The sequence below is a fragment of the Myodes glareolus genome, chromosome 5 (genome assembly GCF_982192425.1).
Source record: "Myodes glareolus chromosome 5, mMyoGla1.1, whole genome shotgun sequence".
NCBI lineage: Eukaryota > Metazoa > Chordata > Mammalia > Rodentia > Cricetidae > Myodes > Myodes glareolus.
Window position 1 is genome coordinate 34,289,343 of NC_142030.1, and position 27,672 is coordinate 34,317,014.

The 27,672-nt window shown below is 44.7% G+C and overlaps 2 protein-coding genes across 10 annotated transcripts in view; one reads left to right on the forward strand and one right to left on the reverse strand.

Annotated features, from left to right (window-relative positions):
* The window catches only part of Wdfy4 (WDFY family member 4), a 236,893-nt gene that overhangs the window by 35,636 nt on the left and 173,585 nt on the right, over positions 1-27,672 (reverse strand). The window lies entirely within an intron of this gene.
* Lrrc18 (leucine rich repeat containing 18) lies at positions 1,221-25,706 on the forward strand. Of its 2 annotated transcripts, none has more exons than XM_085687838.2 (4): positions 1,221-1,363; positions 5,073-5,168; positions 18,365-19,267; positions 23,879-25,706. In XM_085687838.2, the coding sequence occupies exon 3, from the start codon at positions 18,462-18,464 to the stop codon at positions 19,227-19,229; it is 768 nt and encodes a 255-aa protein (XP_085543964.1). In that variant the 5' UTR covers positions 1,221-1,363; positions 5,073-5,168; positions 18,365-18,461; the 3' UTR covers positions 19,230-19,267; positions 23,879-25,706. The 2 variants fall into 2 exon arrangements, with proteins under 2 accessions (XP_085543964.1, XP_048277570.1); XM_048421613.3 differs by having other exon boundaries at positions 1,222-1,363; positions 18,365-19,225.

Here is a 27,672-nt window from a genome sequence, read left to right on the forward strand (position 1 = left end):
TGCCCCCTCCCAGACCTCAGCTGGAACAGGCCTGGATGTCAACAAGTCCCCAGAAGAGACAGCACTAAAGCCTTAGATTCACAAAGATAAGGTAGGTGATAAAGCATTTTCTTTAATTGTGCCTAATGCAAAGAGACTAAATGTTGTAACTGGAATTCTTGCCTGATAACCGTTTTATTATGTGCAATTTTACTATGTTAAAGTTAAAACCTTCCTTTTAATTAGAAAAGGGGAGATGATGTGGGATGTCCTTCCGTATTTGTTTGCTTTTGGTTAATGAATAAAGTTGTTTCAGCCAATGACTTAGCAGAGTAAAGCTAGACAAGATGTCCAAACAAAGATACACACAGCGAGAGTAGGCAGAGTGGAGGAGACACCACATAAACAAATAGAAATGGCTAATTTAAAGAAAGAGCAAGCTAGTAATAGCCTGAGCACGGGCCAGACAATTGTCACTGATATTAAACCTCTGAGTGGTTATTCAGGAACAGGCTGGCAGAGAGAAACTGGTCCGGGGGGAGGGGGGCCCAGCAGGACAGGGATACTCGAATTATACAGCATCTCATCATCTTCCCACTACAGCCCTACCACTGCAGCATTTGCCATGAGCACCCACCCCTCTGCTACCACTGCAGCATCTGCCATGAGCACCCACCCCTCTGCTACCACTGCAGCATCTGCCATGAGCACCCACCCCTCTGCATTCAATTTTTTTCCCTGATAGATTTTCTACAAGGGAGCAACTCCTGGGCTAGAATTCACCTCTTCTATGTGGTCCATTTTTCTCCAGGAAAACCACCAACACTCTGGAGGCAAAGCATTCTCAGGTTTACTGACCTAGCAGTAGAGCCTGTGTGAAGCCTCTTTTGGTTGTGAGGATTCTATCTCTGATCCCGCCCTCACCCCCTCACCTGCCGTCACTTGCCTTCACCTCCTCCTGGAGGACAGTTTCACTGAGGGCTGTAAACGGGAGCAGAGCTAGGCTGGCAACAGTGACGGGTTGCTATTTGGAACTCTCAGGAACATTCCAGAGCCATAAGCATGGGACCTGGTATGCTGGAGACTTTCTAACCTTACCTTTTATTTTAGAATACGAAAGAAGAGTGATAATTTGGGGGTAAAATTTGGTCTTTCAGAGTTCAGGAAATGAAGAAGCCTCTGCCATCATTTCTTTTAGAAAACATTCTAGAACTCTGCTGGTCTTTGTGAGGTTTCTCTCAAGTGGAATGATGTTAGAGAAAAGAAGGCCTTTCCTAGTCCACAGCCCCAGATCACCGGCTATGAGCTCCAAGGAAGGTCCACCACGCCTGCTACCATCGTAGAAGAACTCCATTACCAATGGTGATAAGACATCTAGCCAAAAGTGAGTTCTACTTTTAAATATATTATTTCTCAATAATATATTGAAAACATAAGTCTGCCTCTTTAAGTAGTCCGTGGCACTGTTATCCATACCTGGTGACTGATAAAAGTCATTTCTTCCATTGATAAACTGCACTATCCATCATAATAAGATGTGTTCGGGAGTCAATACGATGTCAGATGTGGCTCCTGACTTTCTAAAGCCCCCCTGAGTTTCAGAAGAGGCAGCAATGGGAAGACATGTGGCTTCAGAGAGATGAGAAAACCTGGACTCACAGTCACTCTGCCCCATTTGACTAAGACACATGGACACCAAGACCATCTGAACCTTTCTTAGCTTGTACTTCCTACACACTAGTTGGACTTACATAGGAGTGTGGTGATCAAGTGTGAGCATCAGTGTGGATAAGGCTGGAGCAGGTGTGGACCCAGCATCCCCTATGGGTGTGATAGCACCAGATACTGGCATTCGTCAAGAATGGTGGCTTGACTGTTTTATGCTCAAGAAGGAAGAGAAGTGTGGCGGCCAGAGTGGGACCTGCTTTCTGATGAAGACCTGCTCCATTCTGCCCATCCCTTCTAGGTGATTCTGGAATAATGTATAACCTGTTCTTTCAATTCAGCTGACTCCCATAGTTCACTGGGAGTCTGAATGGAGTTACTAGGCATGTTTCTGGGCCCTTTGGCAACTTGAAACTGAGTTTAGAAGAACAGAAGTTCTTGGTTGAAGCTGTTAAAGATGAGAGAGTATGACCTTGTCTAGGCTGAGGGTGGTGTAGCTTGGTACCCACAGAAGACAGCCCATCTATCGCCTCTCCATCTCTAGGCATCAATATTCACTTTCTTCTGGATAACTTTCAAAGATGAAAGAACAATCTCTCATGAGCTGCATGATGGATCCACTTCAAATTCTCCCTTCTTTATTCTGAAGGGATTTCCAACTGGGCTTTCTCCATTTGTGATCACATGTTACCTTGGGGGCTTTCCAGACCCCAGGGGCTGTATAGATCAGTGCTCTGGGCTTGCTTCATGCCCATGCTGAGACTCTGTTGGTCTAGGATAGGCTCACCAGACCAGCATCCCAACAGCATTTGGAAGCCAATCTTCTGGAAGGGTGGTAGTGAATGGTACCCCAGCTGTATTCCAAGAACTTACATCTCTTTAGAGGGCTCAACAAAGCTCCCTAGAGTTGGGCCTTCAAACATGGTGGATTAGTCCCCAGAACAATCTTTCTTCCATTTACTTGACTACCTGGAATCTATATCCTCTCCACCCTTCAGGGATGGAACCTGGAGTCTCCTCCCAAGCTTTAACCCTAGGTCTAGTCCCAACTTGGAAGATATTCAAGGAGAGCTCAATGTTTAACATGGGCTTCTGACTCGAAGAAAAAACATATTCATGCCCAACTCCTATGCTGTTTTGTCTTTTAGAAAACAGTTGGAAAGACACGATAGGATGGGTTAGTAGGGAGCTGGGAGATCCGATTTTCAATCATCTAGAAAAAAAAAGCCAATCCATAATGAAGAAGATTTACTAATTTCAGCAAACTGGAATAATATCTCTGCTGGTGGGTTTGTTGTGTGCCTCAGGACAGGGGAGCCTGTGTCCTGCCCAGTTCTTAGTCTGACAAGAACTGGTTCTCTGTGCCAAATGTTGCCAGGGACAGTATCTGCCATGAGCAGTCACAAGAAACCAAGAGGCGAGCATTGGAAATCTAATTCCCAAGTTGCCTTGTTGTTTGAACCCCAGAAGCAAATTCAGGTTAACCTGAACCCCAGTTTTCAGATTCAGGTAACAAATCAATAGAAATCAGTGAGGAGAACTCAGCATAGTGATTCATACATGTAGACCTGCCATGGGGAAGGCTGAGGCAAGAAGATCACAGAGTTTGAAGCTATCCTGGGCTAAAGAGTTAGACACTGTCAAAAAAAAAAAAAAAAAAAAAAACAGAAAAGAAGAAAGAAAAAAAGAAAAAAATGCACAAGAAGACATATTTCTTTCAGACTTTTGCTTTGATTAGTGGCTCTTTCTCTCATGTCTTCTCTGTTCCCTCCTTAGCCCTCCTTAGCACACACACCTTGCATACAGTTCTAGACTTAATGATAGGATGTCATGGCTGTCTGGCCTGCTGCAGATTACAGGGATGTCTCACCTATTGTCTGACTTCCTACTACGGCCCACTTCCTCATCATAAGCGAAGACCATGCCTATTTCACTGCAACTACTACAGCTAGCTGCCAGAGTTACACCTGGCTTCCCTTTCTGTAAGAATTTACGTATCAGTACTTTAAAGATGTTTTCTTTATATATATATATATATATATATATATATATATATATATATATATATCTTTTATGAAAAATTATTGATTTTGTGTTTTCATTTATCTTAATTTCAAGGCTTTTAAATTATGTTTTCTAACTTAAGTATTCATATATGTATGTATATATGTATTCAAATTATAAATATACCATGCAGTAAAATTTTGAGTATTTTTAATTTTTTCTAATTATATTTTTAATTCAGTTAAGTAATTTATTGTGTAGATTCAGGAATGCATTTTATATTATCTTTAGGCAAAAACATAAAATAGTAGTATCATGACATCAAGATCTTTACTTAATGGCAAATTTTCTTTATATTTTTAAATTAAAATTAGTTCAGTTTGCTTCTCTATAAATTTTTTTAATTGTTTGGATCAATTATAGATCAATTTTAAAATATTTTACTTAATTGCTAGCCATGCTATTTGTTTTCTAAATCATGTTCAGTTAGAGGAATTAACACTACAATAATAATTTTGTTTCTTCATGTCATTCCTACAATGTCATTTTCTTATTTGCAGAATGATGTTAATACTTGTTGTTTGACTGATTTTCTTAAATACGAGAAATTTGATCTAAAGCAAAGGTTCTTAACCTGTGGGTCACAACCCCTTTGGGGTCAAACAACCCTTTCACAGGAGTCGCCTAAGACCACCAGGAAACACAAATATCTACATTACGATTCATAACGGTAGCAAAGTTGCAGTTAAGGAGTAGCTATGGAAATAATTTTATGGTTGGGGGTCACTACAACACGAGGAACTGTATTAAAGGGTCGCAGCCTTAGGAAGGTCGAGAATCACTGACAAAGTTATCAAACAAAGCCAATACACAGGCAGGTATGTGAACTGCAGCTGTGCTCCTGGTTGGTTCAGCGTGACACCATCCAGGTCAGGCTTGGATTAGTGCATTAGGTGAAGATACAGATCCCTGGGACAGCACAGCAATGCTGGCTGAGAACAGCTAACATGATTGCCTGCTTGTGTGACCGCATGAGCACTGGGGTTGCTTTGCTCCAATCGGGTGAAAGAAAAAAATAAAGCTGCAAGAGAAGTCAATAAATTCAAGTAAATAAACATCAAAAGGACAGCCCTCCCACAACAGAAGAGCAGGAAAACCCACAAATACACGGGAAATAGGAAGGAACTCGAACGATAGCTCTTGGGGCTGAAGGCTACTGAACATGGCTTCCCTTAAAGTGTGCCATGTGAACTGTTCAGTGTCTGCTGGGGCGGTTGCCATGGAAAGTCTCTTCCTTGGAAACTCTCACCCTCTTTCCCCACCCTGCTGCTTGAAGCCGGGGAAAACACACACAGATCAGGTTTCCTCTCCCTGGGAGACTAGTAAGCAACCTCAGCCTTTTGCCTTTCCCTTTCCCTTTGTAGGCTGGGTCAAGATTATGCTAATTAACTCCAAGTCCCAAGACCCTTGTTGCCTGGTGACAAAGTTGCACAGTGGAGGAGCACCAGGAGGAAAGGCAGGTAAGGTTTGCTCCTTGGTGGCCTGTGCCTGCTCATCTGCCCCAAATCGGCTTCTCTCTGCTCTCAGTAAACAGCTCGCAAATGTCTGCTTTGCCGGCTGCCTCCCTACAGAGCCCAGACACCAGCTAATGCATTATTTAGGGGAGGAGGCCACACACCCTGAGCCCTGGCCAGGACAAACAGCTAGCTGGGGATACAGGCTGGTTTTCAGGTGTCTGGAGCCATGAGTAAGCTTGGCAAGGGAGACATGGAGCCACAATTTGGTTCTTCCTAAAAGCTGGGTCTCTCTGGACATTTTTTTTTTTTTTTTTTCTTTTTGCTGGCTCATGGCAGGCGGAGGTAAAATGCAGGCTCGGAGAGGTCAAGAGACTTGGACAAAGTCACACATAGAGGAGCAGAGCAGTGACTGGTCCGGGTAAAAAAGATACATTGTCCTCTGGGTTTGAGTGTCAGCTTCCAGAGCAGAAGGGAGGGGCTGAGAAAGCCACCGTGTCCCACAGAGTCCTGGAGTGCCCAAGCTTGTCTATTCGTTTGTCAATGCTGGTGCTTGGTGCCACTAGCTTCTCTGTAGGTCTCCATAGAGTCTCTTGGAACTGGGAGGGGGAGAACTTCATACACTGCCCCCTTCTGTTGGCAGAGTGGCCAAAAAGTGAAAGCCAGGTGATCTTTCCAGGTACCTTTCCCTGTGCCTACAGAACCCAAGGTGCGTAACTGACAGGTGACCCACTGTGATAGTCACCTCAGTTTATCACAAGTTTGATCCACTGCCAACTGTGGATCAATGTTTCCCAGCTCTCTCTCAGTCTCAGGTAATGAGACTTGTCTAATACCATGGCTAAGTGTGTGACACACACATGCCTTTGAGCCATGAGGAAAGGCCTTGTACAAAGTCACATATAGGGCTGGAAAAACATTCCCACATCACTTAGCTGAGCTCCCTCCAGCTCCTAGAGAGGGTAATGCATCAGAAGCTTGCCTGCTGGCTCAGAAAGCCAAATGCATTGCAGTTCACTGTAAAGTCAAACTTCTATTGACAAACCAGTCAGAAGCTAGGTTCACAGCACAAGGAAACAAGAGACGCGGGCTCTAAGTTAGTAGTGTGTGACTGATAAAGGACAGGCTGTCAAGCCTGGAGGTTTCTTCTGGGAAGTGGGGTGTATATGGGTTAAATGAGCTGGGGCTCACAAAGCACGCAGACATAACTTATACCCCATAAAAAAGGGGAGTGGGGTGGAAAAGGAATAGTAAATGCCAAGGCCCCTAAGGCTCCATCAACTGCTTATACTACAGATATCAAACCTACCTCTGGGCACACATTGCCTTCCTCTGCCACTACCCTGTGTGTCTTTTCCCTTTTCCTGTCTTCCCAGCAGCCAGTTATTCCTAGCTAGACTCAGGCAGGCCTGCTCCTAAGGAGGTACCCACCCACCTCTCACACATACTAAGTATCCTTTGTGTCACATGCCTTTTGTACCCTGAGATCTTTCCACAGCCTGTAAATGTAAAGAAACTCACCCACCTCAAAGTCCCATCTTAGCAGGAAGTGGGTAACCACAGCTATAGTCCTTCTCTTTCCTCCATGTGCCAGGCCCCGCCCACATTTTGTTCTTCCCTGTCTCCATCTCTTCATTCTCTTTTCTTCAAGATGCTCTCACAGCTCCCTTACCAGCCCAGGCTTCTCCCAGCTCTCAGGACATCTGTCATGGAGACATCCCTCTCCCTGGGCTATTATTCTTCCTCCAGTCTTCTCATGTGATGTCTCCTAAGCATTCAAGTAACAGGCCAAACGGCACCTTCCTAGAGGGGACTTCTCAGTTCCCCTCTGAGATTAGCCATCCCCATCCGCCAATATCTGCATCCTAACTCCAGCCCTCTCTACTACACAATCACTTCTATCTTCTGCAGAGCATCTACACCATTGGAAATGGCCCTGGCTTTCTTGACTTGATTGCTCAGCAAGTGGGAAATTCATGAAAACCACAACACTGTCTGCCTTAGTCATTCACTGCCTGTCTCCTGACCTGACCTATAGCACAACCCCAATAAAAACCGATGTAGGGATGGATGAACAAATGAATGAATGATTCGCTTGCACTATACAGAACTCTAGAGATTAAAAGCAGTAAATGTATCTATAAGTTGCTTTTATATTCTTATAATGCTGGTGATAGTAACAGTATGCATTTAAAAATTGCAGTGGTTTCATTCGGGAGTCTGCAAAGACTGTTTCCCAAACCTACACCTGACATAATAGACCAAAGATAGTGTCCAGGGTTGCTGGTGGGAGGGAGGAGATGGTGAATGCCAGGTTAATCTCAGTCCGCAGGAGCTAACATCACTGAGTACCCACCATAGTCCTTGGCATATACGAATCACCATATTTCTTTCCTTCCTTCCGTCCTTCCTTCCTTCCTTTCTTCCTTCCTTCCTTCCTCCCTCCCTCCCTCCCTCCCTTCCTTCCTTACTTTCTCCCTTCCTCCCTTCCTTCTTCCCTTCTTCCCTCCCTCCCTCCTTTCGTTCCTTCATTCTTTCTTTCCTTTTAACAAATTACAGCTTACTGATGTGTTTTGAAGATAGGCAAACTGATTCCAGACATGTTACATGGCCAGAGTTGAGAATGCCAGCTCCTGTTGCCTGCTCCACAGTGCTCTCATATACACCTGGAAAGGGACAGACCACATGGTCCCAGTACATGAGAGATCTGAGAAGTTGCCCTCACTAAACACAGCAGAAATAGTTGACATCATTCTTGGTAACAGTCATGTCTTTCCAAAGTAATCAGGAAGGGTCACTCATATGTTTAACATCTTAGAGTCTTGCTCTCTCTCTCTCTGTCTCACCCACCCACACACACACACACACACATACACACTCATGCCTACACACACATACACACATGCCCACACACATACATGCCCACACATGTACACACTTTAAACAGAGTAGAAAAGTGACCAAAATTTGTGGAACATGAAAAAAATGTCGTGTTTGCGAGTGTATGTGAACTTTTCCATATACATTACAGAGAATCCAGAAACTGCCGACAGCAATACTGTACTTTCCAGAGGGTATGATTGTTGCTGCTGGCTGCTTTTTCCATTGCTACTTCTCTGTGTGTGTTTGTGTGTGTGTGAATGTACTCATAAGAGCACTGGGCTCATATGGACATTTAATACTTTCTTGCTGACACATCTTAAACATCCTCCCTTTTGGAAAAAAAAGGGTTTTGCTTTATTTTATATTTGATTCATTCTGTTACCATACATTAATTATTCACCAATCATCTTTTATTTGACATTTTAGCTGCTTTTTAACTATTTTGTATGCAGGAGTTCTATCTTTGTTTTCTAAAGAGGGGATCTTAGAAACAACTCCATCCATTCCCAATGGCTGGGTGCATCTCTCCTGTTTTCTGCACCATCTCCTCACTCCTTCCCCATAGGCAATCTCTCCCTCTGGATGTTTCTCCTTCTCTTCCAGGTTTAACTCCGTTAAACCAGCTCCAGCTATGGTACTAACAAGCCCTTCCAGAACACTCTCTTCTGTAACCACACACACTACCATAGGGCTGGAGAGGTGGCTCTTTGATTAGGCGCACTTGCTCCCAGAGGACCCAAGGGTGGTTCCTAGCACCCTTGCTAGGTGGGCTAGGTCAACCACCTGTAACTCCAGTCTAATGGATCCAACACCTACTTCTGGCCTCCATCATTATATGTCATGTACACAAATTTAAAAATCTATAACTAAAAAAAAAAACCCATAGTATTCCTGACCCCAAGAGCATCACACGCAAGGCTGGCCATCATTTTCAGTGATTAGCCAATACTCGAGTGCCTGAGTCTCCTTCAAACCACAAAACTCTGAAAAAATATTGTGTTCCAGGAATCATTTTAACATGGATGGAAAAACAATGAATCAAGTTAATTATACAGGGCCAAGATGTGTTGGGGCACAAGCAAAAATGCATGTATTGCAGACCCCATGTGATATGAGCCCTGCGCACCTCCATGGGTCCTCTTGTCGTCCAGGATGGAGAAAAGCCTAGGTGACAGGAATGGCTGCCATAGTGCATCAGTGATCCTCAGCCTGTGAGCTGTGACTCTTGAGGGGGAGGGCCAAAGGACCCTTCACGGGGGTTGCACATAAGATATCCTGCATATCAGATACTTCCATTATCACTCATAACGGCAGCAAAACTACAGTGATGAGGTAGCAACGAAATAATTTTATAGGTGGGGGTCACCATAGCATGAGGGACTCTATTAAAGGGTCACAGCCTTTGGAAGGTCGGGTACCACTGTGGTACACGGGAGTGTCAGGCCGCAGTTTGTAGGGGATTTCTACCCAGCATGGGTGCACTATGGGCAGTTTCTAGCCCACTGTCCACGCCCGTCTCCCTGCTCCTCATGCTCTTCCCTTGTATCTCGGCACCCCTGCCCTGGAATCAGTCTCTGTGGTGTCTATTACCAGCGTAAAGCTCATGAGGCGCAGAAGGCTGTCCAGCTTCACGTGGAGGATGAGTGGGGACCACGCGGTTAGCACCCTGGGCGAACAGCTCTGGACATCTCCCCGCTCTACCATACTGCTTCACTGAACCCCAATTTTCTGCTTTGCAAGAGGAGGGGTGACTGTAGCCAAAAACAAAAAAACAAAAAAAAAAAACAAAAACAAATAGAAGCAACTTCTGCCTGCAAGAGCAGACCTTGAAACCCCGTTAGAAGCTCACTGCTAGGGTCTGGAAGCACTGGGTTGACATGAGCCCTTTGTCCTCTGCTTGTGTTCAGGCTGGTTTGCGTGTTTGGAACATGTGGTTGATGAACAAGGCCTTTCTAGTCTGTTAAACTAATAATCTTAAAATTTTATTTTAATTGTAAGGCACCTATTCCCTCTTGTTCCTTTAACAAATCCAATTAAAACAGAGTACATTCAGAATTACAAAATAGATGCTATTAAACCAATAAGAAATCATAATCTTTTGTTATGGGGCCATGTGACCCCTGGGGAACTTTTGCTCCAAATAAAAGTTGAGTTCTTATTACCCACCAGGGGGAAGAGGACAGTTTGACTGATAGCGCTTCCAGGCAGTACGTATGCCAAGCCACGCTGGTGCAGAGAGAGAAGTAAATAATGCGAGGGTGGGCAGGGCTGCAAACACAGAAGGTCCCAGCAAAAATCCTCAGAACGGAATTATCATATTAACCAGATAACTTCCGAATCAATGGTCACCATGTAGAGAATGTAGACACTGCTACTCTCCAGGCTGGGAGGAGCTGGGACAGGATGGGAAGAAGCTTCCTCCTCTACAAATCTAGAACAAGTCTCCATGTGAGCTGGGATGGATCACTCACCCCCACCCCCAACCAGTTCCTCAGTAGCCTCCTCTGTAGAATGCGAAGAACAGCCCTGTTTCTGAGGAGAGATACAGGGTGGGTGGGCAGAAAGACAAAGAGAAAGCCCCCAGTGAAGAAAAGTGTGTGAGGCTGGTATGGCTACATGACACTAGGAGAGGTGGTGTAGAGGGGGCAGAAAACAATTGAGGCCATGTGCACCGAGTGGCCTGCTGTCTGCTGCCTGTCCACAGACCATAGGCTATGGTGGAGGTACCTCTCAGAAGGCTCTCTGTCTGTCCTCAACCTCTCTCTAGCTCTTCCCGTGTGTGTGTGTGTGTGTGTGTGTGTGTGTGTGTGTGTGTGTTTTACGAGTAAGCTATCAATGTGTAGACCAGGCTGACCTTAAACTTGTTATGATAAACTTGTTATGATACTTTTGCCGCTGCCTCTCAAGTCCTAGAATTGCAGGCGTACACCACCATTCCTAGCAGAAGGGTTGGCTTTTCATGTGAGCTCGTGTGGAGAAGAACAGCCAGTCCTCTCCAGAGCAAAAGTGTGGCTGCTGCGGCAGGGGCAGCGAGTGCAGTTAGCTTCTTAGCTCAGGCCAGGCTGGGTGAGAATCTTCTGTTCGCGTCCTCAGTTCATTCAGTATAAAAAGATGCTCACACTAAGTCAGCTCCACGGGTACTGAAAGAGCTGAAGGACAAAATCCCTGTCTTCATCACTGCCCACATAAGCAAACATGCAAGCACACATTTATCGAGCTGCTGTATGACTTATGTATGACTTCTAAACGCCCCCTTTTCCTCTCTCTCATTTGATTTTAAGAGTTAAACTACCACATCAAGGCCATTAAATATCACTAAAATTATACTTTGTATATATCTACATGATAGACATAGACACACACACATACATACTTAATCTATGAAGTGATTAAAGGGTCAGCCTAAATGGTTTCTACAATTCCCATCTTCGTATGTTCCCTCCAGAAGTTCAGCGGGATATGTGGATAGCTGACCCTCTCAGAAACTTAGGCCAAACTTCCTGTCTCACTATCTAGTTGGCAAAGAGCTCATTTCCTTCAAACAGTTCTCATATCAAGATAGGTAACATTCGCCTGTACAGAGCCAGTATCTGGTCACTGAGAATCTGGAGACCCTAGCACTCCTGGGTCCCACTGTCATGGAACCTGCTAGTAAGAATTCACCTTCTTGGGTTGGGGCACGGTCTTAATATTCTGCTGCAGAAGGTTGGACGGGGTTCTAGTCTGGTAGTACTAGGATTGCAGAATGTCTTCCTCATTTTGGAGGGAGCGGAAGCCAGCACTGTGACCCCCATGGGAGACATTTACTACCACTGTAGCACAGATAAAGGAGGCTGAGGGGCAGGCAGCAGTAGTGGAAGTCTGTATATAAATTTAGCTTTCTGAACCATCTAGGTTTGACTTTGCCTGTGGCCTGTGTAACTTGGGGCAAGTCACTTGACTATTGTGAGTCTAAACTCTATTTCTTTAATAAATCGGGTTGATCTCTGGTAGAATGGCTATAGGGACTGGAGATGTATAAGGGACCAGCGGCATGTTCACAGCAAGGACCTCACTTTGTCAATAATAGCGCACAACTCTGGACAGCTAGCAGCATTCCACCACAGACATTAGAAAACGCTGAGATCACAACCCTGTACGATTCCATCCACACTGCCCACACCTCTCCAAAGCAGGGGCAGTAGGCCGAAAGAGTGGAACATTTCACAGCTACACTCCCATAACACTCTAAATGACACCATGAAACAAACAGCACACAGTTCCTGGTCCAGAACGGGTGCTGGACAAGCAGTAATCCTTTCTCCCAGCCCAGACTGCGCCTAAGTCAGGAATCAGTGCTGAGCTGGGGGAGAGCTGTAAGGAGCTCCAGACACTTTGTCTCCACAAAGGGGACTCAGGGACTTTTGTCTTTGCCTCTCAAGTGACTCTTCATAGGACACTAAAGCCCTTCCTTGGAGTGAGTAGCACCTGTTTAGTGGAATGATAGGAAGCCATGTGGGCAACCACAGAAGCAGGTGAGCCAGTTTGTTCCCTGCCCAGTAAATGTAATGGGAAAAAGAACAAACGTAGTTCCAAGGATGCTCAGTCTGGGATGATGAACCCTGAGATTTCTTGACTTCCAGGTGGGAGCAAAAGTAACAACTGCTCAGCATCATACTTGGAAGGTTTTTTTTTTATTTTATTTTAAATTGTGTTATTTTCCCAGTCTAGTTAGTGGGACACACGAACCCCTCTCTCAGTGGTGGGCAGTTCCCACCAGCACTCCACAGGTGCTGTGTTGCGAAGTTGGGCTGTTTGGGAGACTGGGTAGAGTCCACGCATTGTTCTCTTAAAAGTGAGGAGGGGTCATCAGGGTATAACATTATGCTGCACTGAGACTCAGTGTACTTAGGGGTTAATGGATTTCTTAGGGAAGTTCTTGTTGCTGCCTATGAGAGCCCACAAGCCAAGGGTATTTCTTATTTATCATCCGTGTGATGTGAAGTTTCCCCAAAACACTGGTTAAAAAAACAGTGGTAATTTGGCAGGTCCAGTTCAATTATGTGTCTATCCTATATCTAAGACATCAGTCAAAGAATGAAGTAATTATTGTGATTCTATGCTAGGAAATTATTCAGACATATTAAACAGTGAAACAGTCAGTGTTACTTAAAAATGAAGTCCAAGACTCAGGAGTGTGAGGCACCAGACACATGCTAGCATTATGATGATTGCAAGGCGCTTAGAGCTGAAGACATTTGCAAATGTTTTGATGGTATTAAAATATAGGTTGCCATTACATTTTTAATTTAGATATCCATGGGGTGTCCTTCCATGCTGTTTCATTCACAATGACTAGATAGAAAAATTATTCAGAAATTAAAATCAGACCAACTGGCCCACTTATCCCAAGTATAAAACACAGATGTAGAGAACAAAAAAAAATAGAACTTCCTTGGAAACGCTCATACTGGGCTTTCTAGTCTGCGCATGTGCAACAAGACCCCACCTCCATCCATAGATCCCTCATCCACAACCCATCTGTCTGTCTGCTGTATTTATGCATGTTTATCCTTGTGTGGGTTGGCCACACTATGATATTTGAAGACTCCCATGAACTGGTAAGAACAAATCTAGTTAATGTTTTGATCATCTGCTAATGAAATATCATTAATGACCTAAGTAAATGATCAAAGACCATCTGCTAACTCTTCCACCTTCACCGCTTCCTCCCCTTTTCCATGGGTGGACAGGCCTGGCCTTAAACAGAAAAGTGACAGGGATCGGTCCCTGATTTCTCTGCCTCTGAAACAGAACTCATGGCCCTGGCCCAATTCCAGTGCCTAAGCAGCTTCGGGGATCAGAAGGGTCTTTCTTGGCACAGCGTAGTAGGCTGCCTACAATGGATGATTTCAGCCAGCGGACGGTGACCTTGAGGAGACCATTAATAAAAGGGGAGAGGGTCCTGATGTTCCCACGTGGCTTGATCTGTCTGGGGATCCAGACTCACTAGGGAGGTGGCAAAGTGCATTAGGTCAGTCAGCCCCCTACTTTGCCTTAAGCTGATTAATGGGTAGGCTCAGAGCCAAAAGGGCCATTGGAGAGAGGCTCCTTAATGGACCAGTTCTATAGCCAGTCCCCAGCGGCTCCCTTGCCCCCACTACTCAGACCTGGGAAGGCTTCTTCCCACAGCATGGGTGGGCTGTGGGGGCAGGTTCGGCTGGTCTGACTGGATCCCAGTCTGCTGGAAGCATTCTGTCTTGTCTAGGAGCCTTTAAACCCATGCTTAAATTTATCTTAAGGAGAAGAAAACCAAATGGCAGTCAACCTTTGAATATGCAGGGCAGTCTTGTGGTCAGAATTAGTGATCGTCTGGATTTTAACCATTTAAACTAGGGTGTGAGTTCATGTACAATGTGTGTCGTTCAGAGGCTTGATACCAGGTAGGTCTCAGTACACGCAATCAGGGAGTAAACAGATGGATTCAGGCAAGAATAAGCAAAGGGACTTGGTTTAAATCAGACTCAAAGGACTACAAAGGCCCTCAGACAAAGGCAATTTTATTTACTACTTGTTCAGGCCCCAGGTTACAGCTGCCAAGTAAAATACAGTCCTATGCAGGATTTGAGATATTCGAATTAACACTCTCTCTTGTTCATCCGAAACTCAAGTTTCACTAGTGACTCTTGATTTTATTTGCAATGGCTGGGCACTCTACCTTGAGAGACACTGATGAACAGAAGATTATGAATATATAGGTTTTCTTGAGCTGAATTCATCTGTTTGGTGAACTCAAGTGTAGAACAGTTTCTCTGACATGGCTCCCGTGAACACCTCTACCCGTGTTCACAGTAAAGTTCAGATGCTGCACATCTGCCTGCTCTTAAGGGACAGAATGGAACTGTTGTGGACACACACACAAAATATCCTCGAGAGCCAACCTAGTCTGAACAAGCAAGCACAGAGAGATAGTCACAGAGATTAACCGTGGAGTTACAATTAGTTTTTAAGTTTAAAATGTAGCTACATAGCATCTCCCCTTAGGGGATGCAAACCTCTGAACTTTAAATATATACAGACTCATGTAACTGTCCCCAAAGCACGTCCAGAAAAACCATCCCCAGAACACTCAGCCACACTGCTTCCTGGGAATCTACTGTCCCTAGCCCATAGTCCCTGCCCTGGTGGATCTGTTTCCTGCAGCTACATAAATGGATTCATTCATCATGCAGACCATTCCAATGGCTGCTTCTTGGCAACAGCATGCTCTTAGGAGTCACTTCGGCTATTGCACATATGAATAAATATGTTCTTTACAGATATTTGAAATGCATTTTTATTTTCACTGATACATCATAACTGTACGCATCTATAGAATGAGGTATGACATTTCAATGCACACATACAAAACCTAACAATCAGACAGAGATTATAAACACAGCCACCTCCGTTACGCTCTGCAACATTTTAGTGTAAGGGCTCCAGCTCCTGAAGGATGCACCTGCCCTGCGGGGCAGTTCTGAACGCGGCACTGATAGACACAGGAGTGATCTTTCATATGAACAGAAGTGTTTCTTTTCCTAAATACCTGCTGGGGAGGATGAGACAGCTGATGACGAGAGTGTGGCTAATTTGTAAGAAATCGCCCAACTGTTCCAGGGGCCGCCCCGTTGTGCATTCCACGAGGGGTTGCACGGCCTCCCTCCATCATTTGCTATTGGTTTTCACTACAGTTTCTTTTAAAAGTTTTATAGTTTATATTCATATCCATGATCCACTTTGTGTTAATAGTTAATTATTTCCATTAAATAATTAATGATTTATTCAGTTTCATTGTTTTATGTATGAATGACCAATCACCCAACACCATTTGTTGAAAAGTTTGTTTTTCTACTGAAGTTTTGTCAGAACGCAGTTGACTGTGTTGGCTACATCTGTGCAGATCTGCTTTCTGGGCAGTGTCTTATGTCCTGGTCGTCTATGTATCTGTCCCTCGACTGATAACACATGTTAGTTACATGGGAAGTTTTAAAATTATTTTAAATGAATCCTCCTTCAGTGTTTTCCCTTTTTCAAACTTGCTCTTTAATTCTAGTTCCTTTATCTTTCAACATTTCAGAATTTCAAAATTTTAGAAATTCTTATACATAGAAACATGAAATACACACACACACACACACACACACGCACACACACACACATATGTATATATCTTGCCGAGAGTTCAAATAGAATCATGTTATTCATGAATTCATGTTATGAAATTGTTCAACCAATTTCAGGAAAAGTAGTGTAACAATATTGGGTTGTCTAACTCATGCGTGCCATGTTTTCCCATGAAGGATATTTTCCTTAGGTCATTATTTCATAATTTTCATCATAGAAATCCTTATTAGTATATATATCTGAAATATGAATGCATTTTCCTTTGGGGAACATTGTTTTTTTTTTTCTTTGAGTTTTAGCTTCTGCTTGTTACTTGCTAATACGTAGATATCTGGCAGGGCAGCTGTGTCTTAACCTTGCTTTCCATAATCTTGCTAAATTCAGTTATTACTGTAAAGTCTGTCCTAAACATGTCATGGTTGTCGCTACGTGAACCGTTGGGTCACCTGCACATACAGGTATCTTGACTTCATTCTTTTCTGTTTACCCTTCATTTTCTTGCATTATTTCACTTCCTAGAATTTCCGATATAAACTGATAGGAACAGTCAAATGCCTGTCTTACTCATACACCTGAGGTCAAGGAGGGCATTCAGTTTCTTTTTAAAAGAAAAGACTTGAATTTTAAATTATAAATTAGGTAATTATGGCCAGGCGATGGTGGCGCACACCTTTAATCCCAGCACTCGGGAGACAGAGGCAGGCAGATCTCTGTGAGTTCGAGGCCAGCCTGGTCTATGAGACCTAGTTCCAGGACAGGCACCAAAGCTACAGAGAAACCCTGTCTCGAAAAACCAAAAAAAAAAAAAATTAAATTAAATTAGGTAATTATGTGTATATCTGTGTGTGCGCCTCAGTGCAGTGTTCCCAGAGACCAGAAAGGGGCATTAGATTCCCCTCCACATCCGGTTTTCCTTCCTAATACAAGACTACAAAGCTCCAGGGCTGCCTTAGATTACACTTGGCTCTCCTAGATTTTGTTCTGTTTTCTCTTGTCCAGACTGTAGATATTTTTGGGAATGTGTTGCTCCATTGCTGACTGTGTAGAGCCTGTCTCTAGCTGTAGGCCTCCCTCACTGCTCAGCATCAGTCTCCCTCTCTAGACAGCAGGAACAACACTGGATCTCCTGAGACTGTTGAAGAGTGGGAACACTCTGTGTACTTAGTAACTAACGGTTAAGACCCACCATTACCAGTGCTATGCAGTATTAGACAATCTATATCCCCTAGCAGCTCCGTAAAGGGACTCTTTTCACAAACAAGGAGACTCGGGCAAGAGAGTTAGAGAAAATTGCTAACTGCCGAACTAGACTTCTAAGACAACTCTCCACATTCTAGGGCTCTGTGTGGTGTTCTCTGTGCCTGCCCCCAAACCTAGTTATGCAGAGCAATCTATTGTTGACTGTTGGTGTGAAGGATATGGGGGAGGCTGTGGAGCAGTGGAGATGAAAGAGCATCTCTAGATGCTTCTCTAGAAGCTTTGGCAGCCCCACCCTGGCACCCTCTGTGCCTAGGGAGAGGAGGGGCACTCTGGATGCTGCTCCCCAGACCCAGGACTGCTCTTACCACTCTGTAGTTACAGTAACCAAAGCCTGCTAGCTCTTATGGGTCCCAAATGTGAAAGGGACATGACAGTCATTTTTAACAGTATTTCCTCCCGTCCAGGCTTCTGCTGCCTTTGATGCAGCAGCCCCTCCCTCTGCAGCCTCCCAGGATGGTCTTTTGACAATGCTAAGGAGACTCTGTATGGGAAAGCAGCACATAGCCAAGCATACACATGCACATACATGCACACACAGACACACAGGCATAGACAGACAGACAGACAGACAGGCACACACACACACACACACACACACACACACACACACACACACACACCACACACCCTGGAGTCAGAAGGCTACTTCCCAGGAAAATGGCCAGAGAATAAGACAGTGAGAGCAACACTGAGCATCTTCCAGCTCAGCACTGCCTCTCACATCTGGGAAACTGACATCTAGAGAGATGAGAACTGTTGAAGACCTCTGATACTTTTGCTACTGCTGCTATCCTGATTCTTCTCCTCTACCCTGTTTTGTTTTCTTTTTTCTCCCTCTCTCTCTGGACCATCGGGGTCACAGCACAGTGTGGTGTCCTCTACTAACTAGATTTATCTTATTCTGTTCTTATCAGAGCTCCCTTTCTAGCAGTTTTATGTGACTCCTTCCCCAAAGTCATCACCATCAACTCAGAAAAATATCCTTCAAATACACTTCCATACTAAGAGACCATGGCCAAGGGCGGGAAAGGCCCCAAGGGCAAGAAGATCACTCTCAGTGTGGCCAAGAATTGCATCAAAATCACCTTTGATGGGAGAAAACGCCTTGATCTGAGCAAGATGGGAATCACCACCTTTCCCAAGTGCATCCTGCGCCTCAATGATGTGGATGAGCTCGACCTCAGCCGGAACCTCATCAGGAAGATCCCAGACTCCATCTCCAAGTTCCAGAACCTGCGATGGCTGGACCTGCACAGCAACTACATCGACAAGATCCCCGAGTCCATTGGTCAGATGACCTCCCTGCTCTACCTCAATGTGAGTAACAACAGGCTGACCACAAATGGGCTGCCCGTGGAGCTGAACCAGCTCAAGAACATCCGCACTGTGAATCTTGGCCTCAACCACCTAGACAATGTGCCCACCACGCTGGGGGCACTGAAGGAGCTCCATGAGGTAGGGCTACATGACAACCTGCTGAATACCATCCCTGCAAGCATCTCCAAGCTCCCCAAACTGAAGAAGCTCAACATAAAGAGGAACCCCTTTCCAAAGGACGATGAAACAGACGCGTTTGTAGACACCATCAAAAGGCTGGAAAACCTCCATCTGGTGGAAGAGAAGGATCTGTGTGCACAGTGCCTGCAAAAATGCCAACAGGCCAGGGAGAAGTTGAACAAAATCAAGAGCATGGCCCCCACGACACCAAGAAAAGCCATCTTTTCCAATTTGGTTTCACCCAACTCAATGGCCAAGGATTCCCAGGAAGATTGGAGGTGACCTGGGACCCTGACCCTGAGCCAGGAAGGGAAGAGGTGGTAAGAGGGAGGCAGTGAGCTGCACCCAAAGGAAAGGACTCTTGTGTTACTGTAGGAGTCTTTCCATCCAAGCCATAAAACACCTTTCCCTACCTCTCGGACTATGGTTTGGTTGACTGAGGGGTTTTATGTCTCTTGCTATTCTGCAAACTTTATTATTTCTTTTCATACATGCAGCTCAGGGAACAAAAAAAGGACCCTCATCTATCTGTCCACCTCATTTCTGTCCTGAATGCTCCTGGTGTCACTCATGGCCCAGAGGACTAATGCTACTAACATACTACTATCACTGGCATTTGGGGGCGCATTGTCAGTTCCCAAATATGAAACTCATTCCATGGGAAAGTTTTGGATGTAGGCCTCTAGGCCAGCAGTCTCTGAGGGGTTGGTAGAAAAGCAAACGGCCCAGAGATGGGCAGGCATTACCACTAAACTTTGCCAGGAAATAGTCAGAAGCAGCACTTGCAATTACATTTGCACAGCTGCTCTAGGAGCTTTTCTGAAGGCCCTTGACGGACTGTGAGCGCGCCCGGTGCCCTTTAGGACTCTTTGATAATGAAAGATGTCATTGTAGTAGACGCAGGGACCGTGTGCAAAGGAGAAATCTTGGTTTGGTAATGTGCCAACTGGAAGAGAGGCCATCTAAAAGGAGCTGGTCGGAGCATTCTGACCCAAGAAACTTAAGAAGTCAGGGACTTTTTGGCTTCTAAGCCAGGTAGCACAGAGCAGACACTCAGGGGACTTCAGTTCCATTCACAAACGAGAGCCTAGAATGCAGCCAAAAGACGGCCATAGGCAGAGTCAGGAGCCACACTAGTTCTTCAGGCAAAAATAGCAGTTGTGGTGACAATGTTTTCATTATTGTAAGACCCCACCCCCAACACACACACAACCCTACCGTGTGTCCCTTTCACTCACAACTTCATAGGCCTAAGAACACAGGACTGAGGAAGATACCCTGCAAAAAAGGCCCTTCCACTGACTTGGCTAAGTGGGTGGCAAGTTATGCAGTAGTAGCCAGTGCACAGCTCTGATGGGCTCCATGCAGGAGATGGGCAGTGGCTAGTGCACAGCTCTGGAGGCCTCCGTGCAAGGAACAGGCAGTGGCCAGTGCACAGCTCTGGAGGCCTCCATGCATGAGACAGGTAGTGGCCAGTGCACAGCTCTGAAGGCCTCCATGGAGGACATGGGCAGTGACCATTGCACACTCTGGAGGCTTCTGCGCAGGGGACAGGCTTATTTCTTCACTCTGTAAGTCACAGTAGACAGCATCTTTCATGTTCTAGCTCCTTAGGATTCACTTTCATTTCATGATGCTTAGCTTGCAACACTCCCTATCAGACTTCTAAAATCTCAGAATAATCTAGATTAAAAATTCCTGCTGCAGTTTCCCCTGTCTATTAAATATTTTTCATTACAAAAATAACCAAAACAATCTAGTTTTAAATAGAATAGCTGACTATGTCCACCATTCTGTGGCGTAAGCCAGCTGTAACAGTGGCATGCTTTCTTCCTAGTTATTTTTCTGTGTGTATGCTTCCACATGGCTAAACTCAGAGCATTCATGTCATTTCTACCCTGTTCTGAAACCCATGCTGTCACATGGTCTTTGAAGCTAACACTGCAAACATCTGCAAGACGGCCGTTCTCATGATATGCAGAACTATATATTCCTGTGGGCATTTAAGTTGTTTCTAATTTTTGCACTAATGGAAATGGTTCTGTGACGCGCGTCTGGGTGACTAACACATCGCACCATGGTTTAGATTATTTCCCGGCAGTCTTGCATCACTGCAAAGAGTGTGTCCAAGGGTCTTTGTTTAAATAGCTGTGACACATGTCATCATGTAGACTGTACACATTTTTACCCACCAGCAATATACATCACAAAGCCACTCGCCACAGGCTCCCCAGTGTGGTTGCTTCTTACATCTTTCTCTTCCTTTAATATCACAGATGATTTATTGGGAAGTCATCTAAAGGGGATGTTATATCTGAGATGTGAATCACTACAACAGAGCCCTGGGCACAAGGATCCGTGCAGGAAACGTATCTACTGGGAGTAGAAATGGTCACTCAAACAGCTCTGGTTTTAGGAAAAAGATATTCTCATCAGGTCTGCTGATGGGGCCCATAGTTAAGTCTGCATGGATATATTTCCCGGCTTTTGTTTCTTCTTTTCCACCCTGCCTGCAACATTTCCTCTAAGCTAGCCAGGAATTCACTGTGTAGACCAGGACACTTGCCAGAGATAGTCAGAAACTGAAGCGCTGAGCATCTTTCTGTCCAGCCGTGCATCTCTAACACCTGGGCAACTGTTGTCTCAGGATGTGAGCTGATAGCCTTTGCTGTGGGTTGCTGCTGCTGCTGCCCTGACTTCTCTCTGCTACCCTGCTTCTTTCTCTGTAGCATCAGGGATCAGAGCATAGTGTACTACCCTTTCCTAACTAAACCCATCTATTTCTGTTCTTATTGGGGTCAGTCTTCTAGCAGAGATTGGGCTGTCTTTTCCACCCAAGTGCTTGGATTAAAGGGAGCACCTCACAAGCTGTTTCTCTTTTCCTACAAGTTCTAACACTGCTATGGGGGAAAGAGACTTAGAATTTCTGTCTTTCAAGTTTTAGGCAAAACTCCAAATAAATTCATTTATAAATTGTCTAGCCAGGTCCTCAGGTTGTGAGCTCTGGTGACAGAATTTGTCTGGCCCTTCAGCAAGAGCATAGAGTTCTGCCTTTTAGATGGGAAACCTCCAGGGCTTCCATCTGTGGCTCAGTGGCTGTGGGTGAAAGCTGGGATAGTGACAGTCCCTGCAGTTGTCAAAACTAGTATTTCCTTCCTTCCTTCTTTCCTTCCTTCCTCCCTCCCTCCCTCCCTCCTTCCCTCCTTCCCTCCCTCCTCTTTCGCTAGCATCAACAGCACCTTTTGCCTAGCTTGTGATAAAATGGAAAAACTGAGCATTCCTGCAGTCCCATGGCTTGAGAGACTAAGGCGTTATTGCTGAGAGTTAGATGGTAGCCAAGATTAAACAGCAAGGGTATAATTTTTTTTTAAAAAAAGGAATGTTTTGGAAATGACAGACATCTATGTCCCCAGTAAATCCCATCTGTTCACACTGAGGTTTCATTCTTCTGCGTCTTCTTCCCTTGTGACTTTTAGCCAGTTTGTGACCCTCCCCCCACCTTGGGAGACTTCTGTGGTTCTTTTTTGCACCCAAATCTGGGGTTCTTCTTGGAACTGCTTGTCAAGAAAGTTTGGATTTTGCCGTTGTTGTTGTTCTTAGTTTGTGCTTTTGGTACCAGTGTGCAAAGACAGTGGGAAACTTAGAGGCCCAGTGCTATTTGGACATCTCTGTTGTGGTCTGCAGGAGAATCCAAAGTGTTGATTTCTTCTGAGCTCGCTGGAGAGGTGTGGATGATTACTTCATTCTTGTGGAACTGCACGGCACAAGTGATTTAATATCCACTCTGATGATGCACTTGGTTTCTAGAAATGGCTGTCTGGAACACCTGGCTACTATGTCCTGTACCTTGCTGAGGTCTTGGGTGAAGTGGCTGTCTGGAACATCTGGCTACTCTATCTTGTACCTTTCTGAGATCTTGGGTGAATTCAGAGTTTTAGCCAAGGCTCTCAGGACATATCATTTTCATTCCAGGCATGGAGACTTCTACAGGAATCCTAACCCCCAGCACCCCAGTTAGGATGTGGAGTCTTGGATGTGCCCACTAGAGAGCCGAGCTCACAACTACAGCTTCTTTCTCTCTGTCTCTGGCATTTCAGGATCCACACAGAAACATGATCTGGGACAGAGCAGCAGTCTGTGGATGCTGCCCAGTCCAACTGCTCCCCCTGAAGCTCTTCCTCTGGAGGATGTGTACCACCTTTCCTAGGTATCCAGAGAAGTCAGCAAAGAGAAGTTAAGAAAAACATTGCAGCTACATTCCATGCCAGGAAGAGTCTGGGTCTTGGCTGTGGATTCTCCTATCTGCTGTCTCTGCTGTCCTCTCCCTGCCTCATCCCCACTGGAGTTGCCACCTCTCAGCATGCTTATCACTGGTCCTCAGAATCACTTTGCAGCCTTGCAGCCCTCTGTCAGGCTAGTGTACACAATGATGCTTCCTTTCCATCCTCGCTGGAGGTGCTTCCTGCCACTTTCACTTTTTCCTGGGTCTTAGAAAGGGATTTAAGCACACTGGACTTCATTAGGATTGAGAACCAAGCAGGCAGACATCTTTGGTTTGTCTGGCATGCGCTCCAGTCAGACTCATTTTTAGCTAGGAAGTGCTGGCAATCTTTGGTCAGAGCAAAGATTGGAGAGACTGAGCACTTAGCTGTCACCTTCTGCATCTTATTCAATATTGATGCTCTTTCCTTCTATAAAATGCCACTGCCATGTTTATTCCCTGGAAATTGCATTAAGCCTGGAATTACTTGATACAAAGCCATGGGTTTCTCTTTTCTCAAGTAGAACAGAAACCATCCACCATGACAGTAGTCCCTGTTTCTGAGAGCCAGGTCCAGCCTGGGTGGCCCTGGTATGATCACAGTGTGACCTGTGTTTTGCCTTGGTTGCCTGGAGCAGTTGCCTTAGTCTCTTCTGTCTCCATTCCTCAGGTTGCGCTCACCATCTACCTTCTAGAGTAGCTTATGGCAAAAACACGAAGACCAATCAGCCAACAGAAATAAACGACTCTGAAGAGGAAAAGTCTCAAATTAGAAGACAGAGTGGCAGAGGGAACATTCTGGAAGACAGGCTCTCCGATGCTACCCAAATTATTGAATTGCTTTATAAATTTCACTTTGTTTCCCTTGGCTCTAGGCTACCTGCTTGTAAAAATTCCTTTGGAAGATGTTTTGTGTGGTTTTTCGCATGTATGTAAAAAGATCACCCAAGAAAATCAAAGATTTTATGTATTAACAGACAATTAAAGTCTTAAAAGTCTACATCAAGACTGAAAAGTTTCAGTCTCTACATGCCACTCAAAATGGTACATTCTCATTACCAGTAACTTGTAAAAATTACATGTATTTAATTGCATGTAATTATCAAGGAGATAAAACATATATAAAATATGCACATAGAGAAATGTACTCAAACATACTATAGATAAGTTAAAGCCAAATTTTAACTATCCCCTTATTTGTACACAAAAAGGCAGCAAAAGGAAAAACAAGAATCAAGGAAAGCACAGACACAAAAGATAAGATGGTCAACTTGTGTTCTAACACTTTAATAATTACACTAAATGTAAACGGCCAATTTTATTTGTAATGGTTCCAAACTAGAAACAACCAAATGGCTTTCAATCTACAAGTAGCTGAGCAAACTCTGGTATCATACCATGCATATATAGAGTGCTACTCTCTCTATATAGAGAGAGTGCTACTCAGCAATTAAAAAGAAACATATTATTTGAATATGCAACAACTTAGTCAGATCTCAGTGATATTACTCTAGGGTTTAAAGGGCCAGTCTTCAAATATTGCAAACTGATTAAGTTTATAGGACTGATGCAGGAGAATTGTCTGTATTCTGTCAATCATATTTTAATAAAACACTGATTGGCCAGGCAGGCAGTATAGGCAGGAAAACCAGACAGGAAGTAGAGGCAATACAATGAGAACAGGAGAATTCTGGGAAGCAGGGAAGTTCCTCAGCCATTCCTGTGCAGACCACCAAAGAGGCAACATGTAAGCTGTCACACTGAGAAAGGTACTGAGCCCGTGTGGCTAACATAGATAAGGATAATGGGTTAATATATCTTATAAGAGCTAATAAGTAGCCTGACCTAATGGGCCAATCAGCTTTATAACTTATAGAGATCTCCATGTAATTTTCTTTGGGACTTGCCGGTTGTGGGGTACCAGGCGGGACGGAAACCCCAACAAGCTGGCCCTCATGTTACATAGGACAGTCTCTAAATAACAAATGAAAGTTGTGAAAGGAAGTAAGCAGAAGTGGCATTGCAAGAGCTGTCATCATCATGATGGAAAGATAGCACGTGCTTGAATCTGCACACATGACAAACATCACAAAGATGCTGACGTACATGAAATAGTCCTGGTTTTCAAGCTGTGTAAGTCAGTGGCTAAGCATGCTCTCATGTTGGTGAAGAGTAAATGAGGCAAATACAGAGACTCCACTTTTTTTGCAATTTTCTGTGAATCTACAGTTATTTTTAGAATAAATTTTTTAAAATCTGCAGTCTAAACTCAATAATAGGAAGATCTTTGCACATCTCTCCAGTACAAACTTAAGAGTTGCTAAGGCATGGTTAATGTGAGACTCTAGCATACTGAATCGGCTCTGAGCTGCAATTCTTCGGCCATGTCATAGAGTTAAGGCATTTCAAGCAAAAGAACACATTACCTTCAGCTCACTGGGCGTACTCATCATTGATTTTATCCTTATAGAGCCTAAGAAAGTTGCTTTGAAACAAAAGTATGGCTTCTGTGTCTATGTTCTAGGCTTCTTGGAGTTAGCTGAGCACACGTAGCATCTGGGGAGGATGAGCCAGTAAGCTGCTTCCCACCACTTCTAGACCTTCACATGCCTATCGCAAAATCCCATGTTGCTGCAGGAATGTGTAAGGAGCATCCGAGTGCTGGAATATTGGTTGTCACACTCATTTTGAGTTTTATGACAGCATTTATTGTACCTCTGGTTATAAGTCTTGTTCCTTACGCCCAGAGGGATGGACTGTGTCATCTTCCATCATGGACCTCTCAGGGTTTTCTATGATCAAGACATCCAAGAACCATTGCTCCATTCAGGGAGGAGTCAAAGTGAGCTTTCCTAAAACAACCGTTTTAGGAAGATATATAGCCTCTGAACTAGTCATCACTTACTCTGATCTCCTGGGAGAGAGACTGGAGACGGAAGCATGGTAAGAAGGGGACCTGATGCTGAGCTTGAGGCTGCTGAGACTGTGCCTTTGGCACTGTCACCCATCCCAGAAGATCACCATCTTACAGGGATTTCATAGCTTCTTATCACTGATATGCTAAACATTTTCAAATGTATAAAGGAAATAAACAGAAACTCTTCAATGGTAGAACACTATGCTGAAAAATGGGTTTCGTTATAAACTCTAGAGCACTGTGTACTGTTCCCAGTGGATGATAGAAGGTTTCTACGAGGGTCTCCAATTCTGGGGCCTATGTGGGAACTGTGCCAGGCAAGCATGGCAAAGCCTAGATCCTGCCACATTGTGAAAAATCATCACAGCGGACCTAAAAGCAGCTGTTTCCTACATGTGAGGAGGTGCACAAGGTCATTATCAGCCTATGGATGAGGGTGCAATTTCCAAATATTGAACCCATCAGAGAACTGTCATTTACCACCTGACAGCCATCTTTGTGGGGATCCCCAGGGTAGGGGGTACAAGCAATCTGTCTACCACATTCTTCCTTCTACCCATTCTGTCTGCCTCCTGTCTAGCTGAACTAGAAACTGAGACAGATAGAGGGTGTGTGTTACTGGGGAAGAGCCCCTTAGGAGTCTGAATACAACAGCCTAAGAATAGTTAGAGACAGTTAGGGATCACTACGCATTTCACAAGATGCGTGTCTAAGAGCACACTGATCTGACCAATGAAATCATCTGGTTGGTTCTCAGATGAACATGTAAACTAGGTTCAGAAAAGAAAAATCAGTTTGTGGCTATTTTGCTAAAATTACCTGGATCCAGTGTGTGGTATGAGGCAGATGTCCTACGTGACTGTTGGTTGGGAGATACCGGGGCACTGACGCCTAAATGTTCTTAAAGCCTGCCTAGACCAGAACTGGCCAAGGGGAAGTCCTCACTTAGAGGTCAAGCTACAGCTTCCAGCAGACTTTCATGAGCCTAGGGAGTCAGCCACACACGGAGGTGAGCTGGGTTGTCTGTTGCTTGTTTTGTTTTGTCTCCAGGCATACAAGGCGATGAGTCCTCTTTTTTGCTTCTATTCATTCACTTGGGTGGATAATTACAACTTCCAACGAAATGACTCGGGAACCCCAAGTGTAGGCAAGAAGTCTCTCACGAGAGCAGCGTAAGATGTCCAGGGGTGCTATCAGCCGACCAGTGATATTCTAGAGCTTGTCTTCATCAACTATTGAACTATGTCCAGTAGGGCTGGCCAACAGCCACCTTACCACCAATGACCCACAGTAGTGCCCCGACTCACCATGACATCCCACTCTGTGAGCCAAGGAGCCAGTGTCCTGCTTCTGTCAGCAGCAACTGACAACGGTAGGAGCGGAGCTGCCAGTGATTCCGTGTTGCCAAGATCAGTGGTCCTATCTCAGTTCGTATCCTGTTTGGTCATCCCTACCTGCAGTGCCCAGCAGGCTTTTTTGAGCTTTGCCATACCTGTGGCCTGGGCTAGTTAGCTCTCTGTCTCTCCCCGCTTCACCTCTAGAGGGCT

Excerpts from the sequence above, each read along its gene's own strand:
- Lrrc18 (XM_048421613.3), top strand. The coding sequence starts at position 18,462 with ATGGCCAAGGGCGGGAAAGGCCCCAAGGGCAAGAAGATCACTCTCAGT. Across the intron at positions 19,226-23,878 it reads GATTCCCAGGAAGATTGGAG|GTTGCGCTCACCATCTACCT; the intron begins GTGACCTGGGAC and ends TCCATTCCTCAG.